General features: G+C 36.4%; 1 protein-coding gene across 1 annotated transcript in view; it reads right to left on the bottom strand.

Moving 5' to 3' along the window:
* Window positions 1-21,022, bottom strand: part of KIDINS220 (kinase D interacting substrate 220) — an 89,898-nt gene that overhangs the window by 13,526 nt on the left and 55,350 nt on the right. Inside the window, exons 23-26 of the mRNA XM_007456942.1 lie at window positions 8,391-8,569; window positions 7,077-7,303; window positions 4,865-4,978; window positions 4,063-4,119 (exon numbers count right to left, since the gene is read on the bottom strand). Coding sequence (XP_007457004.1) covers window positions 4,063-4,119; window positions 4,865-4,978; window positions 7,077-7,303; window positions 8,391-8,569 — 577 coding nt within the window. The remainder of the gene's footprint in view (window positions 1-4,062; window positions 4,120-4,864; window positions 4,979-7,076; window positions 7,304-8,390; window positions 8,570-21,022) is intronic.

Raw genomic sequence — 21,022 nt, 5'->3', positions numbered from 1 at the left:
ACCTTCATTTTTAAGACTTTTATTAATTCAGTAAATTTCACCAATCTCTAAAAGTAAAAGTAACAGCACACTGTAAGGCAGGATACTGTTATTAACACTGCCTCTGCAACTCTGAAGTTCTCCGCAATTAAACGTTGTGCTAGTTATTTTCATGTCTTTTCAGTGAGGCAGCTGATCTAAATGAAGCTATCTAAAGGTATCTAGTAACCCCTGCGGCATAGGAGGTCGAGAAAGAATGACTTGGTAGCAACACTGATCGTTCCCGCTTGGCAGCCTCAAACCCATCCGCTCCAAGAAGGCAGGATTTCCATCAGCTTTGTTCACTGCCACATCCCACTGCAACAGTGAACCAGTGGATGATCAAACAGGCATCTGAAGGACTCAATGCTAAATAATTCAAGGAAGGATAAAGAAATGCTCTATCACTCCTTCCTTCGAAAAAATGCTTTTCAAGGAAGCACAGTTGCCACCATGAGCAACATACCCTAAATAAAAACAGACTGAACACAACACTCATAAGAACTCTTTGAAAGACCACAACAAAATGCCACTGAGGAGACCTGGCTCGAGACAGGCCCTCCTTGGTGGGTCCTTCCCTTCATGGTCACAGAATGATCTGAATGCCACTACGTCCTAGTGGGACCTGGACTGAAAGAAGGTAAAGGCACCAAGTAAAATTCTCCTGGGAAGCTTTCAAAACTGTAAAATATTTGGAGCATTCAGATAAGCTGGGAATCCTTCTAAATTCTAGGAAAACAAACTGATTTCTAGGAAATCAAACCACCTTTTGGGCCAGAGAAGCATCAACAGATAAAAGGCTGAGTTAATCTAAACTGACTGGAGTGTTTATACACTACTCCCACCACTGAGAAGAGGCTATTTAACATAAAACGGTGTTAGTTTCTGAGTCTTTTTAAAGCTCCATGGAATTTGGTCTTTGGGACAGTAGTAATAACAATGATTATTAAGTACTTAAAGTATGCAAAGGCTGAGTAATCCCTAAAGCAGACCTGTGAGGTATGTCTGCTTTTTCCAGATGAGGAAGTTGAGTATCAGAGAGGTTAAGTAATTTCTCCAAGGCAAAGAGCTAATCACCAGGGCCGATTTAACTTGAATGACCAAGTCATGCTTAGTACTAACAGGGGCAAAGAGGGCAGCACGGTGGTGAGGAACACGGTCCACGGAAACAGCCACACGGATTCCAGCTCTGCACCTGGCGCTCCCCTCCCGTGAGCCGCAGGGAAGTCTGCACCCTGGTACTGGACTAGACCATGGGTTCTAGCGTTCTCTGAGGATCCCCCAGAAGGAAGGCAAGTCCAAGGTGGGGGGCCAGAGTTCCTTTTTCACTGGTTTTGTAAACTAGAATTCTCATTAAGATTTCATTTCTAAAAAAGGCTTCTCTGCTTTGAAAGTTTGAAAAACACTAGTCCTTTCTAGCTCTAATATCCTGGGGATCATATCCTGGGCCCAATGTTAATATATTTTTTTTCAGTTTTATAAGATTTGGCATATATTTTCTCTATTATAAAATCACAGTGGAAAAAAGCCAGCACAGAGGCTTGTATCTCATGTCTCCGCCTTAATGAGACCCTTGGACATCTGTAGAATTTATCTGTTAAGTCCTTGGCTGGTCTTCACAAGTCACAATCATTACAACGTTCCTTAATGTGAGAAAACTCAACTATTTTCATAAGCCTCTGCTTTATGAAGGTTTATGAGAAATTCCTTGAGGTAAAAAAAGATGGGACCACTTATATTGAAAAGACCAAAGAGAGCTGGTTAACTCTCTCTGATCTGGTTTTCTGGTGGTTTTTTTTTTTTTTTTAACTCATTATTCTGTGTCATAATGACAAGACAATTTGTCCAAAAATGTTCGCGTAGCTCCTGACTCATCTATAAGCAGCTCTTGTCATCAAGTGTTGCATACAGGAGACAGAGGAATGAGCAGAGATGAACTCACCTGCAGTCTTCTTATCTCAGAAATCACATCGTTTTCTACTACAGTACTGGAAAACCACAGGAGCCACGAAGGGCTACAGAAATGTTTGTATTAGATTAACTACTTCCTCGTAGGTTCAGCTATAAGAACCCCATACCGTGTTCTCACGCACAGACACTTCTCCACATTGCCACCACTGTTTTGAACACGGCTTTGAACTAAGTGTCTACTTGAACTAGTCTACTTCTAAATAAATTTTACATGCTATTGTCATTGTTAATTTCTCAAAAGCAAAGAAGGCTTGGGAAGCAACTATTATTCACTAAGCAGATTACAAAACTACCTTTTAATATTAAAAGAAGAGCAAGTAGTATGGTTATTTTACTAAACAAAGGCACTAATATATTCAGAGCATTTTTACTCTTCGTTATTGCGCTTGTAAACACTTCTTAAGAACTGCATTATTTCCCCTTCCCCAAAAACTCATTTTAAAATTTGCCTAATGCTCCTTCACTGGTCCCTGAAATTACAAACACCTTTCACTCACAAGTGCTGGTCCTTAAGCATGGGAATAGCTACTACTTCAGCATGTCTCTGTCGTTAAGACCATCAAATTCTTCACAGGATCTAACTTTCATCAAAAGTTTGCGGAGGAATTTTAGCTCAGAGAATTGCATTGCATGCACGAAACTATGTATTAAAGGCTCTCTGGCTAAACTAAAAGTCATTCTTGCATATAGTGGCAATGATCCATGGATTAAATATTCCCCCAACACCCAAATAGAATTACTATGGTTTATTTTGTCTATCATTCGTGGATAACTGAAGTCTCTCAAATGCTTCAGCTAAAATGTTAATGACTTAAAAAGAATCATAAGCTCCTCAATGAAAACACCAAGGTTCTCTTCCTATCTCACTAATATTAACTCAAAGAAAATTAAAGTTAAAAAAAAAACTACTGCCTATTCAAATGCATGTTTTGAGTTAAAAATTATGCATCAATTCAGGATGCAATATTTCACCAAAGTAATTCTAACTGCTATGCTACATTTCTTTAGATTAAATTGATAATGTTTACATGGGCATAACATTCTGCAAATAAATCAACAGAACTTAAGATACAAACTGGGTTCTTAAATTCCACATTGAATGAATGAAGATTTTATGGCTCATCACATTAAATGTATTTCTTATTAAGTACAAAGCCTTGAATAATAAATAGACAAAGAGGCTTCCTACAAAAGTTGGTTTTTTAAAGACACCCATCCTAAAGTGTTGGGGGGAAAAAAGTTTTAAATAATTCCCTCTGTTTATCTGGAAATTTTATTTTAATAAATACAGTTGACCCTTGAACAACACAGGTTTGAACTGTGCGGGTCCACTTATAGGCAGATTTTTTTCAATGGTAAATACAACAGTACTACCCGACCTGCAGTTGGTTGAATCCGGAGATGCAGAACCACTTCCGCAAGAGGGCTGACTATAAGTTACAGTCTCTATTTTAGACTGCTAGGATATTAGGCTGGTAGGAGGCTTGGTGCTCCTAACCTCTGCATTGTTTAAGGATCAACTGTATACAGATAAAGAAAAGTAGCGCTGTAATAGTACTGAATTTACACTAAGCACGGGCACCTAGAGTAAGCACGAGCCACTAAGGATCCATCCCTGGTCTATACCGTCTAGCTCATCATGTCTTTTTGCAGAGTCTCAAGGTTGATTGGAGATATTTTCAAACCTATTCTACATGTGTGGTACCAACTGCAGGCTTCAGAAAAACAGGCAAATGTGAAAATAAAGGCCCAACATTAAGGAACTAATACCACCAAATGAATGCTCCTGACGGCTGCTGGAAAAACCCCTTCCTTATTGGACGACAAAAAAAAAAAAACCCATCCCATGTCATTGAAAAAGGGGAAAAGCAGGAGGAAATGAAGGGTAAAGTTAAACATTAGCTTTTTAATTAATCCGTGAACTATAATTATTAGTATTCAGCTACTCTACACCAGCTGCCCATCACACTGCAGATGCACAGTTAGTGAACTGCTGTCATCATGATTAAGACAGTCGTTACTGCTGCAGAAGCGGGAGATGCTCGCGTCCACACCACAAGACTACTCCGTTACCCTCGAGGAGTCTGTGGGTGAAGAAAGCCCCTCAGCAGCATCCTCCTTGATAACCTCCTAACAACACAAAACAAGAGTGTGGGTAAAAGGTGAAGGAGTGAGCCAAACAAGGATGATGAATGAACATGATGTTGAAATAATATATAACACTGAAACCTGGACGTGATTAGATTTTTTTCCTTCAGTGATAATATTTCAAAATTTAAATAACAGTTTAAGTTCTATAGCTTTTGCCTCCTAATTTAAAAAATACATTAACAGGGAGTTTTTTTAAATTGTTAACGCACGTTTATCATCAGGAAGAGCTAAAATTTTAGGCACAAATGTATTTTGTTTTGGATTAGAGTTAATAGTACATTTGAATACTTCCCTGATTCTATATAATTTCTGCTATTCAATCTAAATGTTCTTTCAATAAGTCCTCTAATTTTTATACCATAGGGCTAGCATATATATACACAGATAGACACAACTACCATATATGTATGCCCTTTAAAAAGAAATCAGAAATTAGCAGATGTAAAGGTTTAGTTTTAAAAGTTTGATAACAAACATTATTGGCCAGAAACTCTGGTTGTAAACAACTCATCATTTACCTCCTGACCCTGCAAGTCATTTTCCTTTCATTGATATTTACCAGAAATGAAAACAAAATACATTTTGTGTTAGTAACAGCTTATGTTTCTTAAAACTGCTTATAAAATAAGTTGTGCTTTTACTACAGAAAGGAAATAAGCAAACTTCTAATGCTGACTATGTTTCATATTAGAGTAATACTTTAGTTACGCTTTTTTATACTTACTAGGCCATTGCTCTGATCTCTGGGCAAATTCGTTTTTACTGATGGACGTGAGATGAGATGTTGGGAGCCGCCAGGGTAGTACCTTGGCGTGTAAAGGTAAGGGGCAAAGAATGGCTATGGAGAAAACACGTAACAAAACAATTACCGAAATCAAAGTGAAATGAGATGTAGCAAATGAAACTAACCAATATAATACAACTCCAAGTTTTTAATGCAAGTGACAGAACAAAAGAAAAAATGCCTCACTCATATTCTATATCAAACCCAAACTTAAGACATATTCTTTAAATTTTTATATTGTTGATTTAATAAAGCTTTTTAAAAAGCAACTAAAGTTTTGTACCTTACAACTTGACACCAGAGTTTCTCTTTACATTTAACATTTTTATGAGTTTACCATGTGTCAGGTTCTAAGTGATTTACAAATATTAACTCACACTCCCAAAAAAAAAAAAAAAAAAAAGCAAAATAGAATCTCAATAGAATACTATTCTTTACCAAAAAAAGATGAGCCTTAAGTAAGACCGAAGAAAGTCTGAATTATATGAGAACCTCCTAAACATGGATTCCAGGAATACTGTTACTCTAGGTTCCTAGAGTTTACTTTACATTCTATATCCTGGACTTTGTCTCCTAAATAAACAAGCATATTTTTTAAACGGGGAATTCATTGTTTAGAGGAGATCTATAAATACACCATTTATTTGTATCCAGCTTCATATACACAGGAGCTATCAGATTATATGGGCTAAAAATAAAGATTAAAACATATTAACTTTCATTACACTGATGTAACATCTTCCCTTACCTTTTTCACTCCTGCCATTTTAAGAAAATTGTTCTGCTTTTAACTTTCAGACTAAACACCTCAAATGACTAGAGCAAAAAATAACTAGATCTAAAAACACGAGAAATTTTTTAATGTTTTAAAAATAATAAAACGATATTAAAGCATCACATCATTGTTATTCATGTGAAATTAGTGAACACAAGGTCTCCACCTAGATGGTATGGTAATTTAATATTAAAAAAAAACTTATTGGTCCCAAAACTTCAACTGTCATCTAATTATCAATTGAACCATTTTATGAAAAATTCTAGCGGATTTTAAGACTGGCAAATAAAAACCTGCATTTCACACTGCCTATCACTCAGTTCAAGTTTACAAGAATGAAATACATTAGAAAATGCTATTGCTCCACCTTTTTCTCCTTATTTGAGTAAAAGAATGGAATAACATTCATAGGACCTCTATAAATGGTATAACTAATAACTTACATGGCTGGCATTTCTCAAAAACTGGAAAATTTAAATTTTATAATTCCTGCTTTGCCATATTTATTCAAATTTCTCTATCTTCCTAGCTTATATGAAATTTATTTAGGCATGCACTTGGCTTCTATGAATACTAGCCCCTGTGTTTTCTCAAATTAGACTAAAGAGGGAGACAACAAAAATAAAGAAACTGCAAGGGATCTTAGAGTACAGTTCCAGAAAGTATAATACTAGAGCAGACGCTCCATTTTCCTATAGGAAATATTAGTGTTTAAGACCATTAAAATGAGGATAGCTTGGACCTACTAAACTTGATAGGGTCTGAATACTGCTGATAATTAATTGTGCTCTCATCTTTTGAAGTAGAAAATTATCATACTTATACTATGCAAATAATTATACATGACTGAAGATAACTTGAAATAAAACTGCAGAAATTGGCTACAGTGTTATTATTTGGCAATAGCACCTGAGTCCTACCAGCAGTATTTCCCATTATTATCTCACATTTAAAAGCTGTAACACATATTAAATATAGGTTTACTGAACTACTATAAAAATTATCATTGTTTTAAATGCCAATATAAATTATTATACAAGATACAACAACTGGAATATTTGTTTATAAAAAAATAGAAAAACAGATCCCTTTGAAGGACAGGATAGTCTCTGCTGACCCCGTAGAGTTCACTTTCTTATTAAGATAATAAATAAAAGCAAAAAGCATCTCTAATATTCAGACTCAATTGAGATCTAGAACCGTTAAAATTCAAAACTCTTCTGATTTTTAAAAAATCATACTGCATTCAAACTTAACACTTTTTGTCTTTAAAGCTAAAGTACAGTTTTAAAATAATAACAGACTCCATTAGCAGAAAACTTCTAATACTTCCCTGGAAGAAATTCTTAAAATTTAAGATTCCTAGCACTTGCTTACCCTGTTGTAGAACGGATGCTGGGGCCCCGTCATACCACTGTAATAGCTGCTATGAGGCTGTGGTGACACAACCCCTCCTCCAAACGGGGCAGTGAAGGAGGCGGAAGAAGAGCAGGCCGACGCAGGCTGACTGTAGCCCGACGGTGGTCTAGGGGGAGCTTCGTGCAGAGGTAGCGGGGGATACGCAAGTCCTCCGATATTAATCTGGTCTCTTGCAGCTCGAACATCTAAAAGATTAAACAACACCCCAGAAGGCAAAAGAAAACAGAACATTAGTATTTAGTCCAATTATCATTTCCTCCTTTAGGTACCAGATAGAAACATGACTGTCTAGCTCTTGCCAAGGATTTCAACTGGGTTACAGAAGTAGACAGGAAATTCTGAATATACTCCATAGACATTTTAGCAAGAGAAACGCAACTACTTTGCATAAAAGCTTTTGTTCACCATTTGAAAAGTCACCAACATCTGGATTCTTCTCCTCAGTTACCAGAACTATAAACTTTTTTCTGACTTTTCAAGGTATTTGTGCTATTCTAACAGCTCTTGTGACTCACAGTTTTGTTAATTATTAATAATTCAAACTTGTGTAGTAAACATAACGTTAGCTAAGATTGTGGGTTTGCAAACTATATGTCTCATCCACCTCTGAACAATAACAATAACCAATTCCATAGTCACAAAATACACCTCTGACAACAGCCTTATAACAGGTATCTAAAAAAGAATGTAGGAGTATAAGGCTCTCTCTCCATAATTCCTGGAAAATGCCAAGGTGAGTCAGGAGCACGCGCATCATACAGAAGATGGTATGTCTCAGCAAAGGTTCTGTGTGTGTCCATGTGCATACAGTGGTGCCTCAAGGACAACTTAAATTCTTCCAAAATCCTCATGTCACTGTCCTCAAGCTCTAGTCCACAGATTTAAGCTAAAATTTTAAAAGTGATATAGATTTTCTTACCCCTCTGGATAGAGATGCCTATTAAAGACAGAAGACCGGTGACAGAAAAATTACAATGGACTGACATCTTAAAGTGGTGATTATACCGTTAAAAGGAACCTGACTCCAAAGAAGGTTCAGCTGTGTAGGCTGGGAAACATAAAAAGGTCAATTTAACAAACAGCATTTTCCTAGCACTCCCAAAAGATGTCAGACTGCCGATCCGCAGTTTCATTAATTCTCCTGTGCAGCGCTTCGTTCGATATTTCTTGGTGTTTCATGGAGCGCAGGAGAAACTTACACAGCTAAGTCAGAAACAGGAAAAGCCTTCAGTGCCGCAGAGAGGAAAAGGTAAATTTATTACTAATACCCACCTGCAATTATTTCCCGTAGTTTGGGGTCTAGATTTACAGTGCATGGCAAAAAGGTTTTTACATCTCGAGCCACAAGAACTGGGGTCCTTGAAGACAAAAACACTTCAAAATTTCTTATATCTCCATCTATTTCCAGGAGTGGCTCAACATCTTTAGTTGTTGGAATATTCTTTGATATTCTTCAAATAAGAAACAAACAAAAATGGTCATTAATGTCACTATTAGGCAAATTCTGCGTGTAACTTAAAATTTGTTATTTAAAAAAATAACACATTATACACCTTGCTCTCATAATTTTTTTAAAGAAAAGAAAAAGGAACAAAACAAGTGGTATAGTTACAAAATTACTAAGGTAACAAGTGTGAGGTCAGAATTACATTGTCCTAATGAAAGGCAGGATTTGGGCTAGGAAAACAGAGAAAAGAAAGTAACATATTCTAGGTATGTCACATGTTAATGATTACCTCTTAGTGAAGACTAAATGAGTTACCATTTTACACATGTGAACAGTAGCCTCAGACAAATTAAACAGTCTGCCTAAGTCACACAACTAAGAGAATCTGACTGGCTCTAAAATCCATGCTTATTATAAAATACCAGGGTTCTTGCCTTTGAAAAGGAAGAAATAAAGAATAATTTCTAAATAAATTACATGAACTAGAAAAAAGCACAGATTTTTCCTTTTTTATAAAAGGTTTTATTTTCTATTATAAAAGTAATCTGTGCTTACTATATAAGCATATATATAAGGCAAAGAAATACAGAAAAACAGAAAGGGGAAAAAAAATCCACATCATTTTACCAACCAGACACGATAACTACCAATTACAGTGTCACTTAGTCTATTTTTCATTATGCATAACTTTTAACCTAGTTGAATTTATATATGTAAATACTTTTTGTATCAGGCAGAGGTCTTAAATGTAAAAACAAGTGACATTCATTAAAAAATACTTAGTAAACACTTCTATGTTGAACTATACGAAACTGCCATTTTTATAGGTCAAAATGGTCAAATATTGACAATCCCATAGGGTTCAACCTACTACATGCCAGGCCATGTGCCAATCTGAGGCAGTGAGTAAAAATACATCACAGAGAGATAAAGGAATGGAAAATATGAAGGAGCTTAAAAGACAAGGAAGTAGATGACAAATCTGGATATAACCCAAATGTCCGCTAACAAGGAAAAGATAAATAACTTGTGGTATAGCCATATAATGGAATATACTACTTAGCAATAAAAAGGGATGGACTTATTTATATAGGCAACATGGATAAATCTCATAGTAAATTATGTTGAGTGAAAGAATATAGCAAATGAAGAATACATAGTTGTATTTTTTTTTTCATTTATATAAAACTAGAAAATGTAAACCAACCTATAGTGACAGAAAAAGGATAAAGGTTCCCTGTGAAGTCAGGGATGTGGGGAAGAGAAATGACAGGGAGAGACTTCAAAGGAATGGGAGGGGACTTTAGGAAGTGATATGTCTGCTCTCCTAAAGGCGGCGACAATTTGGTGGGGATGCGTGTTGTGTGTGTCTATATATATGTATATATATTTAAACTTCAGGAATTGTACAATTTAAATATGGCAGGTTATTGTATGTCAATTACATCTCATAAAGCTGTTTTAGAATCACTGTAAATCTGAAGATGTCTTCAAAACACTCAATTCCCAATTAGTCAAGAATATTAACTGTGAGATTATACTGAGTCTAGTTTCAGAGAAGCAGTAAGATTTTCAGGCCCTTCAAAAAAGTGAAATGGAATCTTACTCTAATACTAGTTATAGTTACATAATTTCTCTGGGACTAGCACTTTACTACTCAGGCCCACTACTTGGCTAGTAGCCATTTATTAAAAGCCATCTAAAAGAAAATCCAGAGAACAAAATTAGCAAACAAGAAAAGAACAGGGTGCTGCTTAGAAAATAAGGATAGCAATTTTGTCTTAATGAATTTCAGGAAGTCCCTTTTATGGACTCATGCACACAGGCACAAAACAAAAAGCCCTCTGAAATGGGATTACTTCTTAATAAATTAAATTGGCTTTCAAACTGATTATTAAATATATTTAAAATGAAATGGAAAACTTGAAGAATGGCTTCACAGAATCATCTGCAGAAGTAGCCAAAATATCAGAGCTTAAACAGTTAAAAAGGTAGTTCATCTATTTCAGGAGTTTAACATAAAATACTAAGAAGAGAAGCTAGAAAGATTTAGATAAAAACACACAGCTGACAAGTCACATGAAACAAATTAACTGAATTTTAATGCCAGCTCTGCTTAAGCTTGAATGTGAACAGTGTTCTCAATATGATGAACAATACTGCTGTTCACAAGCCAACAGTCTGCTGCTGGTTTCCAGATTGAAGTCTCTATTCTAACCTTTTGAGCTCAATACATTAAACTCTTCTACTGAAAGAGATATTTATGTAAATGATAATCTTTTGGCAGTAGGCCACCAAAATCATATGTGCCTTTATTTTTCAGATATTTTTCCAAAGGTTAGTATTTAAAGAATTTAAGCAACTTCACTTTCCAATTAAGAGTGAATTTAAATTTCCAGCATTATGAATCATGTGAATTAAAGTTGCCAGCAGTTAAATGGCCCACAGAAGGCATTATACAACCTCAGGCATCAGTGATCTCCCAGTAAGTTTAAATGCAATCTCCTTCTATGCTACCAATCTAGCAGTACTTGTTAATGCCAACATCAATGTAAGTTAAAAGCATTTTGATTATAAATGACAGTGGTTTAGAGAAAGTCCATATTAATTCCTTGGCAGAAATTACATAAGCCATTCATATCACTTCCATTCAAAATAAGGTTTTAAATTACACAGAAAAAAATCCATTTTAATCAAAATATAAATAGGTTCTAAGAGCATAATTTATGAAGAAGGCATATTTACCTTACTTTGTCTAAAAGTAGCTGCTTAATAATTTCATTATTTAATCATAAGAGATTAAAAATTAAGATACATTTTCTTTAAAAATTTTAAAAGGGAAAACTTTTAACTGCCTCAGAATTGAATTACTTTGAAAAAATTTAACTTCCAGTAGACTCTCAAATACTTTCTATCAGTGAGTGTCCATTTGTTAAATACTCTCTATGCACAGCACACTTGGAGATTCTGGAAGACAGATGGAACACACAGAAAACAGCCACTCAGCCAAACGGGTCAGAAACAAAAGATAAAGTGAAATCCATTGTTAAGTCCATTACTATCTGCAGACAAAAACCCTAGACAACTTTGGAGCTAACCACACTCTCCCCTTCCGTCTTAACCAGGTTAATTCCTACTCATCCTTTGTCTCTCAGCTCAGCTCCCCCCTCTCCAGGAAGACTTCCGTGAAACCACATTGCACTACTCTATTACAAACCCTCATAATAGCACATATACTTTCTTACATACACATATCACAATTAGAATGTTACATTACTCAGTAGTGGATTTTATTAATGTCTATCTCCCCCCACTAGATGGTAAATTCCATTAAAGCTAAGAACAAGTTTGGTTTTGTTCACCACTGTATCTCCAGTGCTTAGCGCAGAATGCTGTCATATGACTTTTGGATAATAAATATTTGTAGAGTGAACGAACTACACAAAACAGTATTGTTCCCAAAGAACTCTATTCTTTTAAAATAATTTTCACTTTAATTACCCTTTCTGATATTGAAAAAAAAAACCTTGTGCTTGGCAAAGAGCACATTGATCCATTTCAGTTAATTTTTGTACATGGTGTAAAATAAGGGTCCAACTTCATTCTTTTGCATGTGGAAATCTAGCTGTTCCAGCACCATTTCTTGTAGAGACTATTCTTTCCCCCCCTGAATGGACTTGGCACCCTTACTAAAGCTTAACTGGCCATAGATGTATGGGTTTATTTCCTGACTCTCAACTCTATTCCACTGGTTTATATGTCTGTCCTTATATCAGTGCCACAGTGTTTTGATTACTATAGCTTTGTAGTTTGTGGGTTTTTTTAACATCTTTATTGGAGTATAATTGCTTTACAATGGTGTGTTAGTTTCTGCTTTATAACAAAGTGAATCAGCTATACACATACATATATCCCCATATCCCCTCCCTCTTGTGTCTCCCTCCCCCCCTCCCTACCCCACCTCTCTAGGTGGTCACAAAGCACCGAGCTGATCTCCCTGTGCTATGCAGCTGCTTCCCACTAGCTATCTATTTTATATTTGGTAGTATATATAATTCCATGCCACTCTCTCACTTCGTCCCAGCTTACCCTTCCCCCTCCCCGTGTCCTCAAGTCCATTCTCTACCTCTGCGCCTTTATTCCTGTCCTGCCCCTAGGTTCTTCAGAACCATATTTTATTTTTATTTATTTATTTATTTTTAGATTCCGTATATATGTATTAGCATATGGTATTTGTTTTTCTCTTTCTGTAGTAAGTTTTAAAATCGAGAAAGAGTTCTCCAACTTTATTCTTTTTCAAGATTGTTTTGGCTATTTGGGGTCTCTTGCAATTTCATATGAATTTAAGGATCAGGTTTCTGTTTCTGAAAAAAAACGCTACTGGAATTTAGAAAGGGATTGCACTGAATCTGTAGATCACTTTGGGTAATAATACTGACAATATTTAGTCTTCCTGTCCATGAACATAGGATATCTTTCCATTTATTTAGAACTTCTTTAATTTACCAATGTTTTGTAGTTTTCAGTGTACAATTCTTTACCTCATTGGTTAAATTTATTCCTGGATATTTTATTCTTTTAGGCATTATAGTAAATAGAAGTGCTTTCTTAATTTCCTTTCAGATTGTTCACTGGAGGTGTATAGAAACTCAACTGATTTCTGTGTTGATCTGTACACTGAAACATTGAATTTATCAGCTCTAGTAGCTTTCTTGTGAAATTCTTTGGGATTTTCTACATACAGCATCATGTAATTTGTGATTAAAGATAGTTTCACTTCCTCATTTCCAAATGGATCCACTTATTTCTGTTTCTTGTCTAACTGTACTAGCTAGAACTTCCAGTATAATGTTGAAGAGCAGTGGTGAAAGCAGGTGACTTAGTCAACTCAGACTGCTATAACAGAATACCATAGACTGGTGGCTTAAACAACGTTTATTTCTCACAGGTCTTAGAGTCTGAAAGTCTGCGATCAGGGTGCCAGCATGATCAGGTTCTGATGAGAACCCTCTCTCTGATTTGCAGTTAGCTCTCTGATTCTTTTTATAAGGACACCAATCCCATCATAAGGACTCAGCCCTCATGACCTCACCTAAACCTACTTACCTCCCAAAGGCTCCACCTCTGAGTACCATCACATTGGGGGGTAGGTTTTCAACATATGAATTTTGCAGGGGACACATTCAGCCCATAGCAGCAGGCATCCTTATCTGGTTCCTGTCTTTAGGGGGGAAGCCTGCAATCTTTCACCATCGAGAATGTTAGCAGTGCGTTTTTCCATAAATGCCCTTTACCACGTTAAGTATATTCCCTTCTACTCCTAGTTTTCTAACAGTTTTTTAATCACAAAAGGGTGTTGCATTTTGTCAGATGCCTTTTGTGTATCCACTGAGTAGTCTGCAATCCTTTTTATTTTTGTAAGGTGGGTGGTAACATCCATATTTTCTGATTTTAGTTAATCCTGTCAATCTAGTGAAAGGTTTGTCAATTTTGTTGATCTTTGCAAAGAGCTTTGGTTTCATCAATTCTCACTACTGTTATTTTATTCTCTATTTATTTCCACTCTAATCATTATTATTTCCTTCCTTTTGCTAGATTTGAAATTTGTAAAATTTGCTGCTCTTTTTCTAGTTTCTCAAGGTTAAAGTTAGGCTATTAATACAAGATTTTTCTCCTTTCTAAATGTAAGTATTTATAGCTATAAATTTTCCTGTGTGCTGCATCCCATAAGTTTTAATCACCCCTAAAAAGTACCTTGAAGGAATTCTCTGGTGGTCCAGTGGTTAAGACTCTGTGCTTTCACTGCTGAGGGCATGGGTTCAAATCACTGGTCCGGGGAACTAAGATCCACATGGTACAGCCAAAATAAGAAAAAAGGACCTTGAAAATGATTCCATGAGTCACCTTTCATATCGTGTTGGAGAGAACGGTTAGCATAAGGGGTCAAAAAAATAGACACTTTCCTTGATATAGCTAAGGTAACAGAATTACTTTATTACTTCTGTTACTAAAGTAATTAAAAGCTAAAACTCTCCATATGCAGAAGGTTGTGCTGAGTGCAAAGCAACATTCAATGGAGCAAAGAACTTGTTGCAGAGAAAACAAAGAGGCATCTCCACGTGGTGGTCAGAGCTGATTTTCAAGACAACAGTACGCACAGTGTCAGGTTTGCTCACTCTTTTAAAGTCACAAAAGTAATGTTGCGTTTTACAGGCATCCTACTGAGTAAGCACACTAGGAAACAACAAACAAAGCACTTGTACATGTGGCACACTGGGTATGTAATCATGCCAACCTTCAGGCTTGCTCGTTTGTTTCTGATGTCTGAAATTTGATATGTGTGACTTGTATGCTCAAGGGTGATCTAATTAGGGTTGGTAACTACTGCAAACCATAAAAATACTTGTCCAGGTTGCCACAGGGATCACTGGCAGAGCTAAACAATGTTAACTCTTTTACTCACTAGAAGAGCTTACTCTACATTTTTAAAAAACTGTTTCCCATTGAGGGTGTTCATTTCCAAGGAGATCTATTTGGCAAAAACATGAGGGCCCAAGATTACTTTTTTTACACTAATGAGGAAACATGCAGGCCCGTAATTTAATGGATAAAAGAGTGTTCAATATACAAACTCAGTAGACTACCATTAGACACACAATTTGCATATCTGCAGCTGGGCTTCAGCTGAGCTTCACCTGCATAGCACAAGGTGTAACTTTGGTGGTAGAAGTAATAGGAGAAAGATTTTATGACCACAAAAATCTCATTCTTGTTTAAAAAAAAAGGGGGGGGGGCGCTGGATCATTTTGACACAAAGGCATTTACACTCTAAGAGAAATGAGGTTGTTCAACTGCCTAGGAAACAAGTGTAGTATAATCAAAGTCTGAGGGGGACCAAAATCCCCCTCTGAGGCTGTTATATAAACTTACTGCGTATTTACATGTTAGATGCTTCCCATTATATTCAGTTTTAATAAAGGCAGTGATTTCTAGGAATACAATGCCTGCATGAAATGCAACTTGGCTTTATTCTGAAACAAAAAGCAGAGTGTTTACTGCAATGACTTTCCTTAGATCCAGACTTGATGAGCTCAGATTCCTTAGAATAAGGCTGTAATGTCTGACAATTAAAATTAAAAGCCACGAGACTTTTTTTAAGGCATAAAAATGTATTTAAAGGGTGGGTCACTTGTTAACTGTGATATGGGACAAGTCATTTAACTCTCTAGACTCCAGCTTCCTTATTTCAAAGGGGCTGAGGTAGATTTCTAAAACCCTATCTATGGCCCTCCAGATGCTTCCCATGCCCCTGCCATGTGGGGAGATGCTCTTTCTCTCAAAGTGATGAAGGAAAGCTCTGGCCTACGCACAGATGTCCCTTCCATGTCCAAGCTCCCTTGATTCGCAGTGTAAAGCACAATTTTACTGGCTGCAAGACTGTACTTTTGGTAACTGCCAAGGATGAGAAAGGATCAACAGGGAAGGTAAGACACAAAAGCCCAGAGAAGTAACGAAGAAAGTATCTGCTGAGGCTCAACCGTAACACTGGTATGGCGTGGCCTTCATTTATGTGTATTATGTAAAATACTCTGAGTGAGGTAGCCCTTTCTTATATAAAATCTAATAGAAAAGATATTTAAATGTTGTAAAGAACTGAAAGGAAAAATTTTTTTAAAAAACAGTATTTGCTGAATACCTACTGCTTGCCATTCTTTGAGCCAGATGTTTTACCTAGTTTACCTAATTTCCCAACGCTCCATGAAGTGTTATTTCAGTTTTTAAAATGAGGAACCTGAGGCTCAGAGAGGTTAAGCAACTGGGCTGACGTGGCCTGGCTGTAAGGGGCAGGGCTGGAGCTTGCGTCGGCCAGATTCACAACCCTGTACCCTGCTCCCTGCGCTGGTTCAAACCGAGCGCCACAGACATGGCTCACGATTCTTAAATTAATGATTTACCTGTTTTTAACTCCTTAAAATATAATAAAATAGAATGCTGTTACACATTAAATTTTAACACACTGAAGAAGACCAACATATAAGCATGTGTTAGCAAGTTATCCTGGTTTTTTGTTTCAATTTTTTGCAGACTTGGAAATAAAGTTTCCCCTCCATCTTCATGTATGTATTCAAATTGCTTCATTGTTTTCAAATCGAGACCAGCACTTTTCCGTTAGCAAAATTACGCAAGCAAGTACACTACTCCACCCTACGTGCCTGAGCACAGAGTGCCAAAACTAGTTAGAAAATCTCAGTAATAATTCATGACATGACCCAGGTGACAGGACCCAGTCAGAGAAGCAGCACCCAACACTTTGACTATTAAAAAAAAAAATGTGAGCAACTGTAAAATTATATTAGTGATTCACCTAAGAAACAAAATCCCCAATTAAACTTTCAAGTTTCTGAATCAGATTAATTGAAAATACCCCACCACTGCAAAGCAAGTTTAAAAGTTGGTTAACATTTGCATCTACTCATGATTTAGAATTTTCTTGATATTACATTACCAAAACTAAGTATAGAAACAAATAGATGTTTGATCCAACATAGGACTGCAACAATCATCCACACATTTTAATTTTAATATCCTTTAGAACAGCTCATTTTCCTAACTGAATTTATCAGGAAATGTTATAATTTGAATCAATTAATTTATATTCATTCTGCTTTATTTATTGGGTTTCTACATAAGATTGAATTTGCAACAAGGTTTCCACCAGAGGGGAAAAAGCCTGAAAAACCATGTACTATAGCGTGATGCCTACCCCCGTATTCCCATGCAGGTGATCAGATGATAGCAATTCAGATGACAAAACAGTAATTTCAAGCTAAGGTAACAGAGAAAGCTTCAGTAAAGAGGTTGAGGCAAAACATTTCACAACATACAATATGAAAATAGTTCTCTCTCATTTAAAAAGCAAAGCCCTAGTTTTATATCAAGAGTTTATATGATGATATGACAGTTTAAAATATTCTGACAAAAGTAAGTAAGATCCAATTTTCATAGCTGTTTGAGGAACACTAATAACATCGTGAGGTGCTAGCAAGCAATAAGAGATGTTCATGTTATTGCTGCCTTTAAGAAATCGTAAGAAGTGTTACACTAATCATATACAGGGCACAAATGTTTTGCAGTAAAATTCTGAATAACAATCAGGGAATGGAGGCTCTGAACTCACAGTCTGCCTATAAATATGCCCAAGATTAAAGCAAAACTTTTATTATACAAGTTATCTTAAAGGTTTAACATTTAATCAGCATGGAACCCAAGATCTACAATGTTTAGGATTTAGTATTTTAATATATAAACATAAATTGGTAAGCAGATCAATTAAAAAAAACTCCTTGTTCTTCATATCCCTTTGCCCAATAGTAACTTTAAAAGAATTTTAGGAGAAAAAAGTACTACACTAAACTTGATAAAAACTATACCATACGATCAGATAACCATTCGTTTATGATCATGATTCTCAGTGCTTACAAAAGTCCTGTGAAGCCATTCTTTAAATAACAGGAATGAAAGTTGAACCTTAGACAGTTTAAAATGTTCATTAAACTCAGTGTTTTTCTTGTTTTTCTGCCATGGAAAAGGGAAAGCAAAACACATTCACTCTTATTTCTTGGCCGACCGTGCTAACAATGTTTCTGGTGAAATACTCCCCCCTCGTGGACTTTTTGGACATTGCAAACAGAGGTCATGTGCTTCGTGGTTTTACATAAGCATCTCACCATTACCTTAGCACTTCAATTAGCTGGCATTTTTATTATACATTACCTTTGCTTATCCTCAAATTTTGAAGAGTCTTAAAAGTATTCTGATTTGAAATTCTGAAATCACAAACCTCTGTTGAGAAAAAATAATTTCAGGGAAAATACTGATCTCTACCTGATCTCTAATGGTATATTTAACTTTTTGGACAAATTTGAATCCTTCAATAATCATATTTGTTTTTTAATGTAAATATGCATAATATTCTTACTGTATTATAAAATAAACTATAAACCTGCATAGGTAATGATATATATATTTTTTTTTTTGGCTGTACGCAGGCCTCTCACTGTTGTGGCCTCTCCCGTTGCGGAGCACAGGCTCCGGACACGCAGGCCCAGCGGCCATGGCTCACGGGCCCAGCCGCTCCACGGCATGTGGGATCCTCCCGGACCGGGGCACGAACCCGTGTCCCCTGCATCGACAGGCGGACTCCCAACCACTGCGCCACTAGGGAAGCCCTGATATTTTTTATTTTACATATTAAAACATATTTTAGAAAAACTGATTTTTTAATACTGTTTTCAAATAGTCTTCTTAGTTAATATATTTTAGTTTTTCATGTTAAAGTTAGAAACACACAACTTTTAAACATTTAAAATTCCTTCTTTGGGCTTCCCTAGTGGCTCAGTGGTTAAGAATCTGCCTGCCAATGCAGGAGACACAGGTTCAAGCCCTGGTCTGGGAACATCCCATATGACACGGAGCAACTAAACCCGTGCGCTGCAACTACTGAGCCTGCACTCTAGAGCCCGCGAGCCACAACTACTGAGCCCGCGTACCACAACTACTGAAGCTTGTGCTCCTAGAGCCCGTGCTCCGCAACAAGAGAAGCCACCACAATGAGAAGCCTGTGCACCGCAACAAAGAGTAGTCCCCACTCACAGCAACTAAAGAAAGCCCGCGCGCAGCCAAAAATAATTAACTAATTTTTTTAAAATTCCTTCTTTGTTCTATATTAGTATAAAATACTGAAAATGGCATTATGAGTTTAAATGAGAAAATATTTAAAAAATCAATTTTACCCTATTGAAAACAAAAGAAAAGCTATTGAAAACGCTATCAAGAAAAAAATTACAGACACTTAGCGTACATAAAAATGGTATAAAGGCTTAAACACACAGATGTACCAGCTGTTTAAGTGCTAAATATCACAACTGATTTTTTTTTTTTTTTTCAGTTTTCCGTACAAAACCTACTGCAGTTAGTAGACACAATCAGAACTGAATGAAGCACTGATTTGGGGTTTTACATAAGTTGGTAAGAAGTTTGCATTTTTTTAATGGAAAAGATAAATTCCATCCTCTAAAAAAAATGTGTATTTGCTACAACATTCCCATTGATACACAATAAATGATTCTAAATGTTCACTTGAAAATGAATAAATTATATCTGGAAATAATAAAATTAGTTTAGTTCTGCATTTCTAATATCTCAGATCCACTGCCTAGCTCTGTAGTCACAGACAGCTCCTGGCTTCTGGAAATGGGGCTGGGGAAGCTCCAACAGCTATGGCCGTGTGACCTTAGGTAATGCCCGCTCTCTCTGCCTCCCAGAGTTACGAGTATTAAATAAAATAATCTAGGCAAATCCAATGTGTGGCATACATTGAGGGCTCAAGTAATACTAGTTAATGCTTTTATTAGCATGTGCCAGCACGCAATAAACTCTATAAACATTCGGTTAATGAATGGACACAATCAAAATGTTTAGCATAACAAAAACGGAGTCCAGCTAAGTCAAAGGGCCTTTTTAAACAATACTGACAACAGCCTGTAAATAGAAACTAAAGTGGGAGGAACCTGTCTCAGAGCGTGCCCATAGGAAGCAACTCCAAATCGGGCCATTCATAAAACCATCACGAATGTAAGAAACCTTCCAAATGCAGCTGAACTCACCGTTACAGGGAAATGCCTATGAAAACATTGCTTTGATTTTACTATCACCTGACAAAAGGCAGAATCTATTAGGTGTCAGCTGAAATATGTAGTCACCATTCAACCTTTGTGTTCTGAGAAAGTTCTATGTGCCTTGCCCAGGAATCTACTGGTATTAATGACAAAGGAAAATGTTTACCCACGTTTAGAACCAAAGAAGGACACGTCTGTATGGACAGTTATTTTTTTCAAGATAAAATGTGGCTTCTCATTTACCACCTTCCCCAAATCCATGCTTTCCTCAATGCAAATGTCATCATATTTCTTTATTCTTTCAGAAATACCCACTACTGCCTACTCTATGCCAAGAATGTCTAGAAACAAGGAATTCAGAAAGGTTTAAGGAAGTGACATTCCATGGAGTTAAGAGTCTAGTTCAGGAAACAAATATTAAAGAAACAGCAATGCAAGTATTTATAAAAGGTAACTATGGGAAGTATCATGAAGTAACATACCAGTATATAATGAACACATCTAATAAAATCTTGGAGACTGGGATATGCCTGGATACAAAAGGCTTCCCGAGGTAGTGACATTTAAGATGAGACCAGAATAAGGTGGGAGAGGGGAGGATGGGCCAGAGAGAAATACAGGTGGAAAGGTAAAAGGCAAGAGGGAGAAGGCATGAGGAGGGGCTGGAAATCCATGCTAAGATTGTTTGGAGCTCCAGATAAACCTGATTCCTGTATTTAGAATTCTGACCAACTATTTCTCATTATCCTCAGAACCCAATTTGATATTGAAATGACCAC

The sequence above is a fragment of the Lipotes vexillifer genome, unplaced genomic scaffold, assembly GCF_000442215.2.
Source record: "Lipotes vexillifer unplaced genomic scaffold, Lipotes_vexillifer_v1.1 scaffold390, whole genome shotgun sequence".
NCBI classification, from domain to species: domain Eukaryota; kingdom Metazoa; phylum Chordata; class Mammalia; order Artiodactyla; family Lipotidae; genus Lipotes; species Lipotes vexillifer.
Note: the sequence above shows the minus strand (reverse complement) of the source record. Positions and strands in the feature narration are given on the sequence as shown.